Source organism: Anabrus simplex, chromosome 6 (assembly GCF_040414725.1).
Source record: "Anabrus simplex isolate iqAnaSimp1 chromosome 6, ASM4041472v1, whole genome shotgun sequence".
Classification (NCBI taxonomy): domain Eukaryota; kingdom Metazoa; phylum Arthropoda; class Insecta; order Orthoptera; family Tettigoniidae; genus Anabrus; species Anabrus simplex.
The window spans coordinates 230,108,308-230,128,565 of NC_090270.1; the positions used below are offsets into that span (position 1 = coordinate 230,108,308).

General features: G+C 40.0%; 1 protein-coding gene across 1 annotated transcript in view; it reads right to left on the reverse strand.

The window, feature by feature from the left end:
• Nucleotides 1-591: 591 nt before the first annotated feature.
• mwh (multiple wing hairs) overlaps nucleotides 592-20,258 on the reverse strand; it is a 516,688-nt gene continuing 497,021 nt past the window's right edge. The window contains exon 7 of the mRNA XM_067150265.2: nucleotides 592-3,282. Coding sequence (XP_067006366.2) covers nucleotides 1,204-3,282 — 2,079 coding nt within the window. The 3' untranslated portion in view covers nucleotides 592-1,203. The remainder of the gene's footprint in view (nucleotides 3,283-20,258) is intronic.

The window sequence follows — 20,258 nt, forward strand, 5'->3', positions numbered from 1 at the left end:
CACAGTAATAAACCAGTACAAAAAGAATTGGTATTCTTTTGTTTATAAATATTAACATAACACTCTAATATTGCACAAGAAATATTTGATAGAGATTATGTTGCTTAATATTAAATCTTACAAACCAGAATGCTGTAGAACTATATACATTATTTACACTGATGATCCTTTCAGTCATTTGAGGGTTTGCACTAAGAAGATAACACAATTCAACTTCTGTTTCTCACCTTGGCTGATACACGTTGTAAGTGCCGTATTTTCAGCGAAAATTTGAGCCTGTAAACTGCTTCTGATATTGTTCCAGAAAATGTCATGGATTTATTGTAAGGAGATATTTTGAGAGATCATTTGAAAAGCTAATTAAAATGATTGGGATCTCGATTGCCATCATAAATATAAATGTTCCAGTGTTTGTAATGCTGAATACCTGTCGTAACAACGCTGCAAGTCTTATTTTACTGTTGAAACAACAAAATATTTTGGTAGGTTTATTGACATGACCAAGCCACTGCTATCAATAATGAATCAAAGCATGATGATCAGTGTTTTACCTCCTGGGTACAATGATCGTTTTAGCATAGAATTCACAAGGTTGTCTCATTTGGTCACTCTTAAAAATACATTTACAATCCTTCCAATATCCAGACTTCAGTACAGTGGCATGTATTGTAACTCAGGGAGCCATGGACATTGGCATATTTGTTTCTTCAGAGGGCAAACATCTTACACTTTTGGAGGTTTTATGTACAGTATCTTTGAAGTTCACATCTTTCAGTAAGTAAAATAATAAACGAAGTGTTTTTGGCTACAGTCACATGAGTTCCACAAGGTGACTTGAATTGTTATATAGGCTGTATAAGATATACCTAGCTAGTAACACTAAGCAAAAATGATACATTTTTGGCAAAGCTAATAGCTGTTAATCACCTGGCTTGGCCCTGTTCTACTTATTCACTTCATTCATGTGAAAGTTACATTAATTAAAATGAGAGTTGCAGCACTGTTTGCAGACAGCTATTCATTTATACAAAATAGCAGAGATCAGTTCGTTGACTTACGTACATATTTCAGTATATGCCGTAATGAACTGGTTAACTGAAAGGGAGGTTTAAAATGCCACGAATTATCACTCAAAACCTTCTAAAAATGTCATGTTGAATGATTTTGATTGTCACCAAACAATTGATTGCACTGTATCACTGTTCAGTAAAGACCTGAAGGAAGGTCAGTAACCTTAGCACTCACGACGAGACCAGGTCGATGACTCACTGGGGATATTGTCCTGCTGTAATCCGGTGAAGGAGTCAGAATTTGTGGGTGCATTAGCATGTGTGCTGGTGTATCTCTGATAACATGGTGCCCAGAATATAAACCTGCGTTTGTATGCCCTCGTTTGAGAACGAATGGTTTTCCGCCGTGACTGTTTGTCGGCGAATGATGGTGCTTCTGATGTGGAATAGACTCGAACGAATTCCTGTGTTGATTGACAGGAAGAAAGAGAGGATGGCTGGATCCATCTGGAGGATGTCTCTTGTGTGGAGCTTCTTCTTCTTCAGGTCGCCGAGGGAAGTGAGTGCTGCTGTGATAATCTCTAAATGATGTTATGGATGATGGTTGATGAGTAGTTGACGTCCTTTGCTGCCTCGTACTTGTTGAGCGAGATACGATGACGACAGGGGGAGGAGAGTTGATAGGAGATACTGTCACGTCTGTGACACTTCTTCTGGAACGGGACGCGAAGTAGTTCTTATCCCATTCCAAACTCCAGTCTTCTGTCGAGCCTCTCCCACTGCTAACTCTACTCCGACCTCTGTCATGTGTCATCACGATATCAACAAGCGAATTCAGTCCTTCATCAATTCTATCTAAGCTCTTAGACTTTAACCTTTTAGCAGCCAGAGCTGAGTTCATTGGAGGGTCTGGTGTTTTTCGTTGGTCCAGAATGTTATCAGCTGATGGCGATCGATGTTTCTGCTTTGTTGACGTTACTGGTGAACTTGTAATGTCGGTGACAAAGAACAACCCATCAAAACTTCCATACCTCGGTAAATGTTTCCGGCTCCTACTGGTGTGACTATCTTTGTTTGAACTTTGACTGTCACGCCTATATCTTGTATTCGATGTCTGGTGATCTTTACTGTGGGTGTGGTGGAAAGATTCACTCCTCTTTATTACAGCATTGTTAGATGATTTAGTTTTCTTAATTTCCTTGTTACTGGCGTGACTCCTATTGTTAGAACTGCTTGAAGAATTAACAGTATTTTTAGCTGATTGGTATTTCTTTGCCTTACCATAATCAGAATTATTTTGAGATACAAACAGGGTGGACATGGATCTGTTTTGGGAAGATTTTATATCTGCACTGCGTTTACTTTTGTGGACGCAAGAGTTACCATCTCCTATTATGGTGCTATGCTCTCTGGCAGCACTCAGGAGAGAATCAGAATCTTCTTCACTTGTGTGGCTTGGAGTTTCGTCGTCAAAGAAGGGATTACCACTACCAATGCCGTCTTCTTCATATCCTCGACCTTGGAACATGAGGTGCATTAAACTCCGAGCTCGCCTTGGAGGTTGTGGCAAGAGTTTGCTTGGAACAATATCCAACTCCGTCTCCACGGAATCTGTGTTCAGTACTTTCGGTTCTTCTTTACGTTTTAACTTCGACTTTTCTCCAGATTGCTGATAATGCTTGGAATATTGCTTAGCTCTTTCTATGTTAATTTCTATTTTCTTTATTTTTCTGTCTTCCTCTTTTCTTTCTTCCAGTTCTTTCTGTTTCTTTTTTGCTGCTTCTTCAGCTGCTTCAGCTGCATACGCTTCTGTCTCAGCATCGTTGATGATATTCCTCAGTTCTTCAATGACCTCATCAATGGTAGTTTCCTCCTCTTCATCTTCCTCAATATTCATCGACTTGACAATTTCACCATCTTCATCCAGCTGATCAACACTAGTCTCCTTCATCAGATGGGCTTCCTTTGTGTTCTTGTGTGCACTCCGCTCTACAAGAATGGTATCATTTTGAACATCAAACAGTTCGTAAACCATGGGTTCTCGTTCAATGTCGTCTCCTACATCCCCCTCATCTGGTGATAAGGACTGATCGTGGTCCGAAGAACTGATGCCTTCATCTTCGGCTGGGGTCGATCCACCTTGTTTCAATGAGTTGATTGTCCCCGACGACTGTCGCTTTCGGAGTACAGACACTTCTTTTTGAAGCTCACAGCAACGCTCCTTCAGGCATTGTTCCAAAGAGAGTAGAATTCCTTTTTCTTCTTGGAGGATCTGAAAATTAAAAAAGCATATATAAGAAAGGGTTGAATAATTTAAACAATTTTCAGTAAGTTATTACTAAAGATTATTACACATCCTACGTTAATTTCTCCGGTCATTGATAGATTGTTAAGACAAAACTTGAGAAACCCAAGGCTTGTTCAGTTCCTTTTTTTTTTGAGGGGAGTGTTGGTAGTGATTGTTTTGATAGGCAGTAGAATTGGACAACAATTCTCTCTTAACATGAATTAGAAATGAAAAGGGAAGGCGTTCGTTCCTTAAAATATGAAGATATCGCTAAAAGAAAGACCATGAAGGGTATAAATATGAAAGACTCCCTAAGCCTCGCAAACTGAATATAGTTCTTGCAATGTTCTCATTACTAACCGGCACGCTTTTGAAGTACTCCATGTTGACTATCACTGACAAAGAAAGCGTGCTATTGGTCAAGTGCTATCTGCTATGGGTCGCAATAGAGACGACTGTAAACAGTCATAAATCTGGTTACTGTCGGGTGGGAGGTGGGGGGTACCGCTTAATGTTTGAGTCGCGGATCATTAACTAGGAAAGTGATCTATACAATCGGGTTTAATCAAGGTAGTCCAGGGAGGGAAGATGAAAGCAAGGAGACTGGCACAAGCAAGTTGGAGCAATGCCAGTCTCAGATAGGGGCCTTTAGTTACTGCCCGCTAGAGTCGCCTTCTAGCTGTCTTTTACGACAGGCGGGTCTACCGTGAACACACTTTGTGGGCCCACTCACAGGCTTCTTTTTTTTACGGAAGTGTAGGCGGTTAGAATAATTGGGGTAGACCAAGGAATGAAGATGTCAAACACATCAGAGTAAATGAAGGGTGTAGCAGCTACGCAGAAATGAAAAGCTTAGCATAGTATAAAGTGACACGGAGAGCTGCATCAAACCAATTTATGGACTGGTGACCGGAAACTATTATCATCACCCAGAATTGAAAGATTGTATTCACCCCGGAAATGACCCAGCTACATTATTTCAAAATACTGTTCTAGATGATATTTAAAGAGATTTGTTATATGATGATACAACCAAGAGAAAATATTTTAAGCTTCTTTTTTCTGGGTTTGAAACATAAAGCTTAATTCTACGTCAACATACGAAGAAATTAATTGAATACACATGTTTATGTTATAAACGGTCAAAATGCCTGGAGCTCGACAAATGTTTTCATAACTCTGAAAACGAAGACATTCCAAGGTGGTTGTAGTTTTTGTGTGTTTTCTTTTGTCTTTTATTGCCAGTGGTTTAACGTCGCACTAACACATCAAAGGTTTCCGGCAACGAAAAGATGGGAAAGGGCTAAGACTGGGAAGGTAGTGACTATGGTCTTAATTGAGGTACAGCCCCAACATTTGCCTGGCGTAAAAATGGGAAACATCCCGAGCTCGATAGCTGCAGTCGCTTAAGTACGGCCAGTATCCAGATAGTGGGTTCGAGCCCCACTGTCGGCAGCCCTGAAGATGGTTTTGCGTGGTTTCCCATTTTCACACCAGGCAAATGCCGGGGCTGTACCTTAATTAAGGCCACGGCCGCTTCCTTCCAATTCCTAGGCCTTTTCTGTCCCATCGTCGCCATAAGACATATCTGTGTCGGTGCGACGTAAAACAAATAGCAAAAAAAAAAAAAAAAAAAAAAAAAAAAAGGGAAGCCGTGGATTACATCTTCAGGGCTGCCAACGGTGTGATTCGAGCCCATGGAAAGGAAAAAAATGGCACGATTATGAGACTGTCGTACATATTAAGTGCATCGGTACCAGCCCTTCTACGGAAATAGCTGAAGAAATGGATAAGCCTTGAAATGCAGAAAAATATATACCTCCCAAATTCTGAAAATCACAAATTATCAAAAAAGTTGACCAGTTGAAATGAGACACGCAGGCTCTTTTCAGTGTCCCGCTGGTAACACTAGAGATGAAATATTTCTTCATGTTTTAAGTCTGATTTAAATTTGAAAATATTTCTGTAAGAATGGAGGGGACTTCATCTGGCTACGTCATTCACTCGGCATTATTGATTATGGACCTTTTGGAATTCTGACAAGTCATAATATTCTCTGGAATATGTTTTAAATAAAAAGCTATTTGTTGCATATATGTCGTGATATTTCGCGAAACAAATGTGTTCGCAATGATTCGCACCATAATTTTCTCAAAAAAGTACTGTTTAATTTTCTTTTGCTAAATGTACAACACTTGTAGAATTCACTGAGACGAATGCAATGACAACCCACGCAACGTGCTACCACGCCGGGGTCCAGAGCTACACTAATTAGCTGAAGTGGTATGGCGATATTAGTATCTCAAAATGGCGGCATTCTTGTATCACTCGATGACATCATGCCGTGATATGACTCTTGTGACGAAGTATTCTGATCCTTCCTCTTTGAAGTGAGATATTGGACACTATTGTCACACGTGTTGTTTAGAAAGTATTTCGATTTTAAATCTTTCATATTTCTGAATTACTCACCAGTTCAAATACTGTACAAAACTCTAGACGTATTGTACGTCAAAATTAAACATCCACAGCCTGTTTCCATTCATTCGGCCGAGTCAAGAATGGAATTAATGAAGCCCCCATCTAGCGGCGAGGATAGGAACTGTGTTGGCTGCCGAAGCCTGTCGCACTCCATTGAAGGAATTATTAGTGACTGACAGATGAAATGAAATTATACTGGAGAGAGTTGCTGGAATGAAACATGGCAGGGAAAACTGGAGTGCCCAGAGAAAAATCTGCCCCGCTTTCGCTTTGTCCAGCAGAAATCTCCCATAAAGTGACCGGGATTTGAACCACGGAACTCAGCGGTGAGAGGCCGGCGCGCTGCCGCTTGAACCACGGAGGCTCATACCATCGTCAAAATTCCAAGAAGAATAATAAGATGAAGAAGACGTCGAATAAAAAGCTATTCTTGAAAAGTGCTGCTATCATAAATAGTCACGGAACCTACACCTTTACGCGGGATTTGAACCACAGGAAGTTTATTTTCCATTTCACGACCTTCGAATCACGGATCCCTGTCCTGTAGAACCGATGAGGTAACATATTACGAGTAACATTCAAGTGGAGATGATACGGTCCACCCACATTATCCGATGATTCTCGACCCTCTGCTCTGGACTCGTTCTGAGGCCCTACATTCTCGCAGTAATGTGGAGAATCTGACCCATTGAATACGTGCTGATTAGAACATTTTTTTTTTTTTTTTTTTTTGCTAGGGGCTTTACGTCGCACCGACACAGACAGGTCTTTTGGCGACGATGGGATAGGAAAGGCCTAGGAGTTGGAAGGAATCGGCCGTGGCCTTAATTAAGGTACAGCCCCAGCATTTGCCTGGTGTGAAAATGGGAAACCACGGAAAACCATCTTCAGGGCTGTCGATAGTGGGATTCGAACCTACTATCTCCCGGATGCAAGCTCACAGCCGCACGCCTCTACGCGCACGGCCAACTCGCCCGGTCTGATTAGAACAAGGAAGACTTCAAATGCTACAACTTGTTTATACAACCTAACCTTGATTCCCAACTAACATGTTGAGTTTTATTTTTCTTGCTGCTGACCTGAATCACGTCACATGAAGACACCTGCTCCAGGCACGTATGCTAACTACTCACCTACAATTGCACGCAATAAAGTTAATTATAAGCCAGGATTACCAACTGAATACAGAAAGTGCGTTTGAAATATTTAACGCATATCTTCTTGAAATGGAAGAATTGTTTTTTAGTTAAGGGGAGTATCAGTGGCCTATCCTGGTAATGTTAAATTGAACATACGTACATCCCGGTTTCTCTGGAATTGTCCCAAATTACAAAACGAAATTTTGCCAGGATACAGATTCATATCTAATACATTTACTGATCTACTTTCTTGGTTCTACCTTTATTAAAATTCAAGATATGTTTTTTAAATCAATTTCTTAATTTTGAAAGTTATTTTTAAATAAATATGTATCAGACTGTGTGTGATATCTGTATCATTGTAGATCCATATAAAAAAAGTAATGTTGTTAATAAGAGTAAACCTTTCAGAGCTATATCTTAAATTGTTTTTCAGAAAATGGGATACATTCGCAAAAATACGTAGTTTTTCACAAATCACACTTGAAAAAGTGTAATGCCACTTACACAACGTGGTTGCTATCATGTTTCTTACTACAGTACCAGATAGGAAGTGATATCATAGCAACCAATGTAGTCAACTCATGCAGTAGGATCTGCTTCTACTGCTTTTCCCACATCTGTAGGGTAGCGGGTGGGAACTGTGTCGCACATGTTGATTTGGCCCCGTTTTACGGCCGGATGCCCTTTGTGACGCTAACCTTATATGGAAGGCTGTAATCACCACTGCGTGTTTCAGTGGTGGTTGGTAGTGTAGTTTGTTGTCTGAATATGAAGAGGAGAGTGTTGGAGCAAGCACAAAAATCCATTCCCCGAGCCAGAAGAATTAATCAAACACGATTAAAACATCCGACCCGGCCGGGAATCGAACCCGTGACCCTCTGAACCTAAGGCCTCAACGCTGTCCATCCGCCCAATGTAACTCATGCAGTAGGATGTCTACTATAAGTCAACATAAATTACAGCCTTCTAGAACCAATAGTTCCCGAGATATCTTGTCCTAACTGAACAAGTCTTCACGAAATGTGGAAAAATGGCTTGTTCAGTAACATTTTTTTCTGGAATTTATGAATTCTTGCAGTCACTCAAAATCAATGAAACATCAAATTAAAGAGGAAACTCCAAATAACAATTTTCCATTAAAAAACTAAAATAGATATTTTTTATCAATACCACCTTTTGTATTCCCATTAAATAATTGTGAGTTATTTATATTGGTACGATTACACTTTCAATGGCAAAGAAAATCCATTTCCACACAGACCATGAAGGTCCTTTGAGAAGAAGGTGAAGACTTCCACTAACCTTAACCTCAGCACTATAGAGAGATGCCCGATCGCCTTTGATCCCGGAAATTAACCTAATACTCATCTTTTGTGTAGGATGAATGAACACTGGAGCCTCGGGCTTTGCCTCAAGTGCAAATCCACCTTCCTGGAGGGGAAATGAAGCCACGTCCTTCCGGGTGAACCGAACACATCTTTGCTGTATTAGGTAGGCAGTCTCAGATTATATTTCTGCAGACTTAGATCCGTTTCTGGGAGTGCTTTCAATAATTCATTCATAAGGGACTACTCTCTCCATAGCTGCTGGGGTTCCATAGCTATAGGCAGAGAGCTTTCGATTCATACATTCATTCATTCATTCATCGACTCATCATTTAGTCTCTCTCCCCAATAGGTGGTTATCCATGACTGGTAGAGAAGTGTTTATTCATGCATGCATACAATTTATGCCTGGTAATCATTCATTATGCCTTTGCTGGCAGGACCTAGTGTTTACAGTGCACTATGTCTTCTGGTATAGGCTAGAGCAATTTTTTTACTTTCATAGATCTGTCTCTGTCTTATCCTTGGCTTTGACAATATGAAAGTGACTGAGGTATGAGCGATGCTGGTAATGCCAATCCTTATGCAGCCAGTCCCTGCTATGAATGGTGTGAAAATGTTGCTCATAGGGTCGGTTGGTGTATGCATTTCAGTGGGCTTGGCAGACTGATATGTAATAGCAACTGTGGCTCGGTGAGGAAAGCAACGGGAAACTACCTCACTCCTCATTTCCCTAGTACGCCTCTTCAGTGATGCCTAGGCCATCTATGACAGCTGATCGCAGAGCTGTTGAGGATCCCACCAGCGGCATCGCTGACGGACTGAACAAACATACATACATACATACATACATACATACATACATACATACATACATACATACAATCATACATTCATTCATTCATGCAGCCATTCATTAATACAATTCATGGATAGAGGCTGTTGAATGCGGTGGAAAACTCTGTACAGACTTATGAAAAATAAATAAAGACGTTTCCGTAGACATGAAATAGGAAAGCGGATTCCAATTTTATTAATATGTCCATATGTACCGGCAATGTTTCCCCTTCATTTGTAAGAAGTACTGTTTGAAGGAATAGTCAAGGAATATAAACTGATCATCTACATATAAAAAATCGTTTACAAAAACAGCTTTGAACAATCCGCCCGTCCGTTCTACTGGACAGATTTACTTCATTTATGTTTTGTTCTCTCCGGATAAGTCTTGAAGTTCAGCCAACTTCCAGTAATCTCAAAAAATAAAATCACAAAATGACCACTACAATAACTCTGCAGGCGATGGCTTACCCTAACCCGCAATACATTCTGTACTTAGTGGGTTGCATACAGTGAAGGAGCAATATCTTTACGTAAAGACAAATGCGAAGCTAAACTATTAAAAATAACAGCGACCATAGGCAAACCTGCAATTTTAACCAGAAAAAATGAAATGGCGTATAGCATTTAGTGCCGGGAGGTCCGAGGACATGTTCGGCTCGCCAGGTACAGGTCTTTTGATTTGACGCCTACAGGCGACCTACGCGTCACGATGTGGATGAAATGATGATGAAGACGACACATACACCCAGCGCCCGTACCAGCGAAATGAACCGATGATGGTTAAAATTCCCGACCCTGCCGGGAATCGAACCCGGGGCCCTGTGATCAATGGCTAGCACACTAACCATTTAGCCATGGAGCCGGACTTCAATCAGACTTGGTACACGAATGACGCAATACTACTCTACCTAGAGAGAATACCGTGTGTGTATGACACACCTAGCACCTCCAGGTTTGGAGTGGGGATTGAGTGACATGTAAAATTAAGGGAAAATGGCCTATATTAATGTTAAATCCATAGTTTTCAGCGTGGGTGAGATGAATAGTGACACTCCGAATGGCATTTAAGTCTATGTTCAGCCGCTGTCATCATGGTTGGAGATGGGGGAAAGGGTTGAAAAAGTAAACGAATGTCCAAAATAACTGAGATTATGTATGCAAGTGTGTGTGTGTGTGTGTGTGTGTGTGTGTGTGTGTGTTCCAGCGTAGCTCTCAATCAAACTTGGTGCACATGTGACTTAGGCCTACTTATCTGCAAAAAATTACTGAAGTGGGTAAGACACCGCTAGCGCCCTACAGTTAGGGAAAGGGTGGGGGGTAACATGTAAAAATCATCGAAAACGACCAATAATATTGTGGAATCCATATATTTTCATGTACGCTGAGATTAATTCGCCGTTTGAGACCAAGTTAAGCCTCCATGGGCATTGGAAGGTGGGGGGATAAAGGAAATGTCCAAAATGATCGAGATTAGTGTTGAATCCACAGTTTTAGGGTTTGCTAAGCTGATTGGTAACAGTCTCAATGAGAAGAGGATCTTAATTAGTTATAACGGACCGTGCTGAGTGGCTCATACGGTTGAGGCACTGGCCTTCTGACGCCAACTTGGCAGGTTCAATCCTGGCTCAGTCCGGTGGTATTTGAAGGTGCTCAAATATGTCACCTCGTGTCGTTAGATCTACTGGCTCGTAAAAGAGCTCCTGCAGGACTAAATTACGGTGCCTAGGCTCTCCGAAAACCGTAAAAGTAGTTAGTGAGACGTAAAGCAAATAACATTGTTATTATTATTATTATTATTATTATTATTATTATTGTACCAGGAGGTACACACAACGCCGCGCATTTAAATGTTGCGCCTAATAGAACTCCTCTACGGGAGGAACAGTGAACTTGAAACTAGACCTTCTTGAACTTTTACTCAGAAGATGTTATTGTGAAGTTTCCAGTACTGTGTGAAATTCTACTTGTTTTGTTAGCCCTTTATCAAGAAGTTCGAACTTTCTTCAACAGATGTCACTGCTCAAAAACTATGATCATGCACCCTGGTGCGAAGTGGATGAACTTTGATTTAAAGAAGTTTTGTATTCACAAGTTTTTTCTTTACTAAATTTCGTTCATTCATTTTGGGGTTGGCAATATTGACCTTTTATTTCCGCCAGATTTGAATCCAGCCAATCCCTAATTTTTGTAATTAATTTCCAACCAATCCCGTATTTCTTCTTCGATTCTGAGTGTCACTTTTAAATTTGACCAATAAAACCCTGTGGGTGTGTCTTGATTATTCATGAAAGGTCTCGAACTTTCCGCGAGAGTTTATAAACTGCGGATTTTCACGTCTCTTGGCCAATTGATCGTCAACTAACTTAATGTGTGTGTGTCAAGCAGGAGGCGGGAGGCGCCTCTTTCATCAGGCAGCAGTTCTTCAACAAGGTAATGGCCACCTAACATCTTACTTTCTTGCTAGCTCCGCGGTTTAACCTGAGGGAAAGGTCCAAAAACTTAACTATTTAACCAACTTCTCTAAAGTGTAAGTTCTGCCGGCTAATGTAAACATTTCAGAAAATCTCCAACTGTAATTCGGGGATAGAGAGTGGCGTATCCTCTCGAGCTTCCCTTCATATTGGTTTGAGGTGACTACGTTTTGTAACTGGAGTTCTTCCTTTCCGTAATGTCTTAAATTATTCTTATACGAGTCACCTCCACAGTTTGGGAATAGCCCCTGTTTCATCGGCCTAGTACCCCTTAGGTTTTCAGACTTCATATCTTGGAGTGCAGATACACGCCTCCATTCTATTTGTGTTTAGGGCCATTTACTTAACCTGTTCCTTTCTACTACGGCCCAATAAGTTGGGTACTAGATACCCCTGTTTCAAATTTTGTAAGTTGTGCCTTGATGGCAAGTAATTGTAATGTTCTGGTATTGCCTTGAGTAGGCTTGAGAACTGAGAGCACGTTAGCCCTCTTTCTAGTTTTGTAAACGCGCCTCTGGGAGGCCGGATCTTGTAATTACTGGAGCAAGGGCTCCTCGTATTAGGGGATTTCTGCCCTTAATTAAAGTTGTGATCCTTGTAAAGTTGAGCGTGTAGCTCAGGAATTATGAAGTGAGGGCTTGAAGCCCAAGATCTGTTTATACCACCAATCTTGTCTTTCATAAGACCTGTTTATTGCTACTGCTACCTGCTACATTGTTACTTATTGTTTTTTTTTAAAGAAAAAATATAACCTTTGTTACAGTTTTAAATTAACTTTGATTTTGTAGTTAGACCCATTCACCCCGGCACCTTCTTTTACCTCTGCTGGTCCACGGGTAGCCCCGTAACAATTATTATTATTATTATTATTATTATTATTATTATTATTATTATTATTATTATTATTATTATTAATTCTATTGAGCGAGTTGACCGTGCGATTAGGGTCGCGTAGCTGTGAACTTGCATTCGGGAGATGGTGTGTTCGAATCCCGCCGTCGACAGCCCTGAAGATGGTTTTCCGAGGTTATTCATTTTCAAACCAGGCTGTACTTTCGATGTATTATGTCGACGTTAAACCACTAGCAAAAAACGGTACGGGATGTCTTAAATTTTCGGTCACAGTTGCTCAGATATGAACATCTTCCTTGGTAAATTATTCCAATTCCTAATTCGTTCTTCATATAGACGAGTATTTGCCCAACTTGTTCTCTTGAATTCTAACTTTATCTTCATATTATGGTCCTTTCTACTTTTTGAAACCCCAATCAGGCTTATTCGTCTACTAATGTCATTCGACGCTAACTCTTCGCTGACAGCTCGGAACACTCTGTCTCTCTTTCTTTCTCTCTCTCTCTCAAAACTCGCCAATCACACCAATACACACCATGAAAATTAAACTTATCCAGACCAATCATTTCCCATATTTAATTACTGTTATGTTGTATTCACTGAAACCACCATGGAACAAACACTGAAATTACAGAATACAATGGCCCCATGTATTAGGTTTGTATTTTCATTTAAATTTTCAACTCACGTCTCCCCCTATTGCGACTCTCATATTTCGACTGTTGAATAAATCAAACCCCTAGTATCTATCTTCAGTCTCCTCTCCTCCTCTCATGAACATAATACATGGTCGACTTCTGCCCCTGCAATACCTGTGCATCGTTCCATCAACACAACCGCTCTTTTCAGATGTCTGGTGGAAGGCTATGGAATACCTTAATTAAGGCCACGGCCGCTTCCTTCCCATTCCTAGGTCTTTCCTATCCCATCGTCGCCATAAGACCTATCTGTGTCGGTGCGAGTAAAGCAAATAGCAAAAGAATAATAACAATATTTATGTAAAATCCTTTCAATTGTTGGTAGATTTTAAGTGACGTCGGGGGATTTCAGATTTTTGTCGTACAAGAGAACTCAGCTGCTACCAACCTCGACCATGTTCAAACCAACAGAGGGACTACGACTGATCGGATGTGCCACTAGGGTGGGTCACCACAAATAAACAGAAGAGGGGTGTTTTTTCTCCTGAGCTACCATTTTCACATTTTACCTTTAAAAACTTAAATGTTACATTTTTCAAAATAAATTATAATAGTCTATCGATTCGCTACAATATTCTCCTTGTTCGCCACTCAGGTGTGAGAAATGGGCATTTTGGTGGCGCCTGTTCTTGCCTGCGGAAAGGAATGTTGTTGTAATTTCTCAGATTTCTTTAACACCCAGTGCCAATGAGATGCTCATTATGAATCGTGAGTGAGCAAAGTTTATTCTAGGTCCTAATGGTCGCGTAAGTAACTGGTGGTACCGTGATTTTCCTCTCTTCCTTTTGCTCACAAGGCAATACATGTACTTGTTTGGGAAGTAGGTTCATTCTCCTCCTTGTGTTGCAGGAAGTGTAGTGCAGGTCGACGCTTGTATCTTGTGACTGTTTTAACATGGATCTGTTTTTACGCTGGGGGTCTATCTCGAACTAGCGTCATTAATTTAGTGCAGACAATTTTGCGTAGACAGAAAACCAACACCATGGTAACCAGGCAACCAGCATTCGTCATTTGTCTATACTACGTCTTTGTAATCTTCATCACATCATTACCGTGTGCCAGAACTCTGACATATACGGTAGCTACAAATGGCACCGTGTTTTAAAAGAGTTGCCACTGTCTTTGACTGGCGTTTCGTCTAGGTCACAGCAAAGCACCTTACACACGGTAACGACACGGAAGGTAGCAGGTTTTGTTCTCATAATACGTTTATGGCGAATATTTCTTCTTCTTCTTCTTCTTATACCGTTATTCCCACACGTGTGGGGTCGCGGTTGCGAACTGTGTCGCACATACGGACTTGGCCTTGCTTTACGACCGGATGCCCTTCGCGACGTCAACCTTATATGGAAGGATGTAATCACTATTGCGTATTTCCGTGGTGGTTGGTAGTCTAGTGTGTTGTCTGAATATGAAGAGGAAAGCGTTGGAACACTAACACAAACACCCAGTCCCCGAGCCAGAAGAATTAATCAAACACGATTAAAATCTCCGACCCAGCCGGTAATCGAACCCGGGACCCTCTGAACCGACGGCCTCAACGTTGACCATTCAGCCAATGTGTTGGACGTTTATAGCGAATAAAATTGTGTGCTAAATCAGCGATTATTTTTCTTGGGCGTAGATGATGATGCTGTATAATTCTTTTGATTTATCGGAACCCGTTATCTCCCCTGTCGGTGGAGTAAAAGGATGCATTATCCGTACCTCCTGCCTATCGTAAAAGGCTACTAAAAGGGAAACAACCAAAGAATCTATTCTCGCTCTCTCATTTTCTAAGCCTAAAATAGTATCGACGATCATTCCGTGTAGCGGAGACATTTACATATATATTTTTCTTACTTTCTTTTATTTTTTTCTGCCCTCTTTACGGCAGCGTGACTACAATCAAACTGATTGTCCGACTCGTGACCTCAAGTTCGCGGGTTCGATCCCGGCTTGATCAGTCGAATTTTGAAGGAAGGTCACAAACCTTGGCACTGCATGTCTTTGTTTTTTTTTTGCTAGTTGCTTCACGTCGCACCGCCACAGATAGGTCTTATTGCGACGATGGGACGGGAAGGTGCTAGGAGTGGGAAGGAAGCGGCCGTGGCCTTAATTAAGGTACAGCCCCAGCATTTGCCTGGTGTGAAAATGGGAAACCACGGTAAACCATCTTCAGGGCTGCCGACAGTGGGGTTCGGACCTACTATCTCCCGAATACTGGATACTGGCCGCAATTAAGCGACTGCAGCTATCGAGCTCGGTGCATGTCTTTGTTGTTGGCATCTGAAGATCTCTGAATGCGCACTCAGTGTCATCTGAAGAAAGGTGATCAACTCAGCCACAGCACATGTTCTAGTAGAATTCCGCTTTCCTTTCTAGATATCAGCACAATCAATTTGTGGAAATTGGTAGCCGCCTAGATGGCACCAATTCAGAAGATCTGTTCCTCATGTTAACATCTAAATACTGATGTGCTTTCACTCCCATCAAGACAGTCATTAAAAGTGAGAGGACTTTTCTTCTTTGTAAAACTTACAACGTGACTTTTCATCCTGTCGGCTGTCCATCTCGCAACACTGTCGAGGTTTCTTTGCTACTGCCGAGGCCAATCAATCAATCAATCAATCAATCAATCAATCAATCAATCAATCAATCAATCAATCAATCAATCAATCAATCAATCAATCAATCAATCAATCAATCAATCAATCAATCAATCAATCAATCAATCAATCAATCAATCAATCAATCAATCAATCAATCAATCAATCAATCAATCAATCAATCAATCAATCAATCAATCAATCAATCAATCAATCAATCAATCAATCAATCAATCAATCAATCAATCAATCAATCAATCAATCAATCAATCAATCAATCAATCAATCAATCAATCAATCAATCAATCAATCAATCAATCAATCAATCAATCAATCAATCAATCAATCAATCAATCAATCAATCAATCAATCAATCAATCAATCAATCAATCAATCAATCAATCAATCAATCAATCAATCAATCAATCAATCAATCAATCAATCAATCAATCAATCAATCAATCAATCAATCAATCAATCAATCAATCAATCAATCAATCAATCAATCAATCAATCAATCAATCAATCAATCAATCAATCAATCAATCAATCAATCAATCAATCAATCAATCAATCAATCAATCAATCAATCAATCAATCAATCAATCAATCAATCAATCAATCAATCAATCAATCAATCAATCAATCAATCAATCAATCAATCAATCAATCAATCAATCAATCAATCAATCAATCAATCAATCAATCAATCAATCAATCAATCAATCAATCAATCAATCAATCAATCAATCAATCAATCAATCAATCAATCAATCAATCAATCAATCAATCAATCAATCAATCAATCAATCAATCAATCAATCAATCAATCAATCAATCAATCAATCAATCAATCAATCAATCAATCAATCAATCAATCAATCAATCAATCAATCAATCAATCAATCAATCAATCAATCAATCAATCAATCAATCAATCAATCAATCAAAATTGATCTGTATTTACGACCGTTGCCCAGGTGCAGATTCCCTATCAATTGTTTACATAATGTTTCTTCAAATGATTTCAAGGAACTGGGAAAATTATCGAACATTTCCCTTGATAAAGTATTCCATTCCCTAATTCCTCTTCCTATAAGTGAATGTTTGCCCCATTTTTGTCCTCTTGAATTCCACCTTTACCTTATATGTAATGATCTGTATTACCTTTAAAAGCTCCACTCCAGCTTATTCGTATATTAAAGTCATTTCACGCCATCTCTCCACTGACAGCTTGAAACATATCTAAAGCGAGGTTGCATATTGTTTATTAAACAAATAAAGTCTGGTATTGAAATAGTCAAGTCTACATTCCATAGAATGAGATCATTCTTTTGCAATGGCAATCTCAACGTAAAGCTGCACTGCAGAATGGTTATGTGTTAGCTCTTATATGGGGCATTACATGAACATTCCAGCCTGCCACGATTAGCCACGATTTACAGGCAACTGAAATGTGGGTGTATAGAATTATATTTAGAATATCATGGGTTAACAAGGTTTCAAATGAAGTCCTACTACAAACTAATGCAAGATATGAACTTTTAAGAACAATAAAATGCCGAAAAAGATCGTATGTTGCTCATTTATTGATAGGTGAAAAATATCAGTGTCTACCAAGTATACTTCAAGATCCAGTTGATGGTTACCGTGGACCTGAAAAGATGAGAATTTCTTGGATTGACAACATCAAGGACTGGATAAGAGTTCAATCACCAGACAGGATTTTTAGAACAGCTGTAAACAGATGTGAACTTGCAACACCAGTAGTCAACATCAGGTAGACCTGATACGGTACACAGAAGAAGAAAAAGAAGAAACTACCTACTGCATTTTACTCATCCATTGGTTTATTTGTAGAACACACTTCTGAAATCAGCTTGTCCTTATTATGCAGTTTCACGTTATTGCACGTTTAGTTAGCGTGGATTGTTTATTAAATAAGTAAGACAGTATGAGCAGGTGATCTGCACAACTGTCATTTTACAAAAGTGAAATATCGCCATACGTACTTGTATATCTTCTCCGCTCCACGGAAAAGCATGGAATTATGGACATGTTTTTGTGCTTATAAGACGAGAGAGCAAGTACAGATTCTTTGGTTGGTCCCCTTCTTAGTAGCCTCTTACGACATGTAGGGGTACACCCCCAGGGCAGATAAGGAGTTCAGATAACTCGAAAGGAAATTAGTATATCCACAAAAGAATGACAAGGTTCACGAATTGTAATAAAATAAAAGGCATTCCAGACCTCGAAAATATATTATCATTATTATTATTATTATTATTATTATTATTATTATTATTATTATTATTATTATTATTATTATTATTAGCCAGCCTGTCTCTTATTCCAAATTCAAGGATTAGTTTCCCGGCTTGTTCAAAGATTTTAATTCTGGACTGAGAAGTAGAACGGGGTTCCCTTCATACGAGATTTTCTCAAATTCTTAGTTACAGAAAGAAAGTGCTCAGTCAAGAAGAACTGAGACGAACACTGGTTACAATGGTTACAATGGTGTCGGAAATTGATGATGCTAATTCCAGATATACTACCAGCCTATAAACATATCCGCAGCTGTGAGCTTGCATTCGGGAGATAATGGGTTCGAACCACACTGTCCGCAGCCCTAAAGATGTTTTTCTGTGGTTTCCCATTTTCACACCAGGCAAATGCGGGGCTGTACCTTAATGAAGGCAACGAGCACTTCCGTCCCACTCGTAACCTTTTCCTGTCCCGTCGCCATAAGTCTTACCTGTGTCTGTGCGACGTAAAGCAACTTGTAAAAAAAACATAATATGTCTCCTTCTTCTAGTCAAATTTCATCAAATAGTTTTTCTCTCACCAGTTCGGTTCAGTATCTCTTCATTCGTGCTTCTATCTATCCATTTCAATTTCAGAATTTTTCGTCCCGGTTAGCGTGTTGGTCACAGGGGTCCCTGGTTCGATTCCCAGCAAGGTCAGGAATTTTACCCAGCATTGGCACGGGTGCTGGGTATAATGCGTTGTCTTCATCATCATTTCATCCCCATCACAACTACGGGCATCATATCAAAAGATCTGCACCTGGCGAGCCCAACATGTCCTCTGGCACTCCCGGCACTAAACGCCATACGCCATTTCATTTCAGAATTCTTCTTTAACACCACATTTCAAAATCTTCTATTCTTTTTTGAGCTAGTTATCTTCCCTGTTTTATTTTCATACAATATCACGATCAAGACGAAAGTCTTGAACTTTCTAATTCCTATATCGTTGTTCGAAGTGAGCAAGTTTCTTCCATTTAGAACGGCCTTCATTGCTTGTGCTAGTCTGCATTTTATATCCTCCTTACTTATGCCATCGATATTCTAATAAACAAGTAACAATATGCATCCACTTCCATTAAAGACTATTTCCTAATATAATATTCCCTGCATCGCCTGATTTCGATTGACTGCACTCCATTACTTTTGTTGTATTGTCATCTTGTACTCCTTCTCAAAGGCTGTGTCCATACCATTCAATACATTACAGACGTATTTGGTGATGCGTTTAGGTTGATGGCATCATTGTAAATATTGAGCTACTTGTTAACACTCTGTTAACGTTCATCACACTTGGTGCAGTCGGTCATGCGTTCATATCCCCAGGCTAGACGAACTGTAATCAGGTGACGCAGCTAGCCAAACGGTAGCAGGAAAGCTTTAAATGACGGCTATTTTGTGTTGTTTTTATTAAACAAAATAACAGAGCTGAGGTTTGTGATGACGCATTTCTCTCATTGGTTGGGTGGAAGCACTAACGAGAACAGAGCTAATGAACGAGATTGCAGTCCCGTTATTGATATAAATGTGCCATAAGTGTATCTTTCGCAACATTTCGTGTTGCCTCTTCAAGTTTGTTTTAATGATAACGAGCTGGAAGAAGTCAAGGCAATGTATACCAATGCTCGAGACTGGCACACTGATAATCTTCCAGTTCATTAAGCAAGGTGATGAGATCTGCCAGTCACGAACAAGAACGAGAACGATCGAGAAGCTTAAGATGTTGTAAGGAGCCTTTGAATATACGAAAACGTGACTGTTTACATCAGAGGTAAGAACACTGTGGAAAAAAAGAAAAATCCACTTTTCCCTTTGCGAACATCCATTGATCATAAGACAGTATGTGTCTCTGTCATAGCCATCCATCCATACTTTACATCACAGCCTGCACGGTTGCTAGGTTACACTTCCGCCGCACATTTTATGACGCTAATTTCCGTAACGCAAATTTTCAGATGGCCTTCCAGCCATAAGACACATTTATATCAAGAGAAAATTAAATGATCATAAATATGTCTTTCAATAAAATGTTTGACACTATATTACCTGGCAATCGTGCAGGCTGTGATGTGAAGTATTGATGGATGGCCATGCCATACAGATCCACGGCCTGTCCAGCTTTGAAGGTACTGTTGCGAGGTAAGATCACGTCTCACGTCACATATTTTGTTACACGACACTGTTTCGTTACACAAATTTTCGGATGGCCCGCAGCTCTAAGCAAGATGATGAGATCCGCCTGTCGTGAACAAGAACGG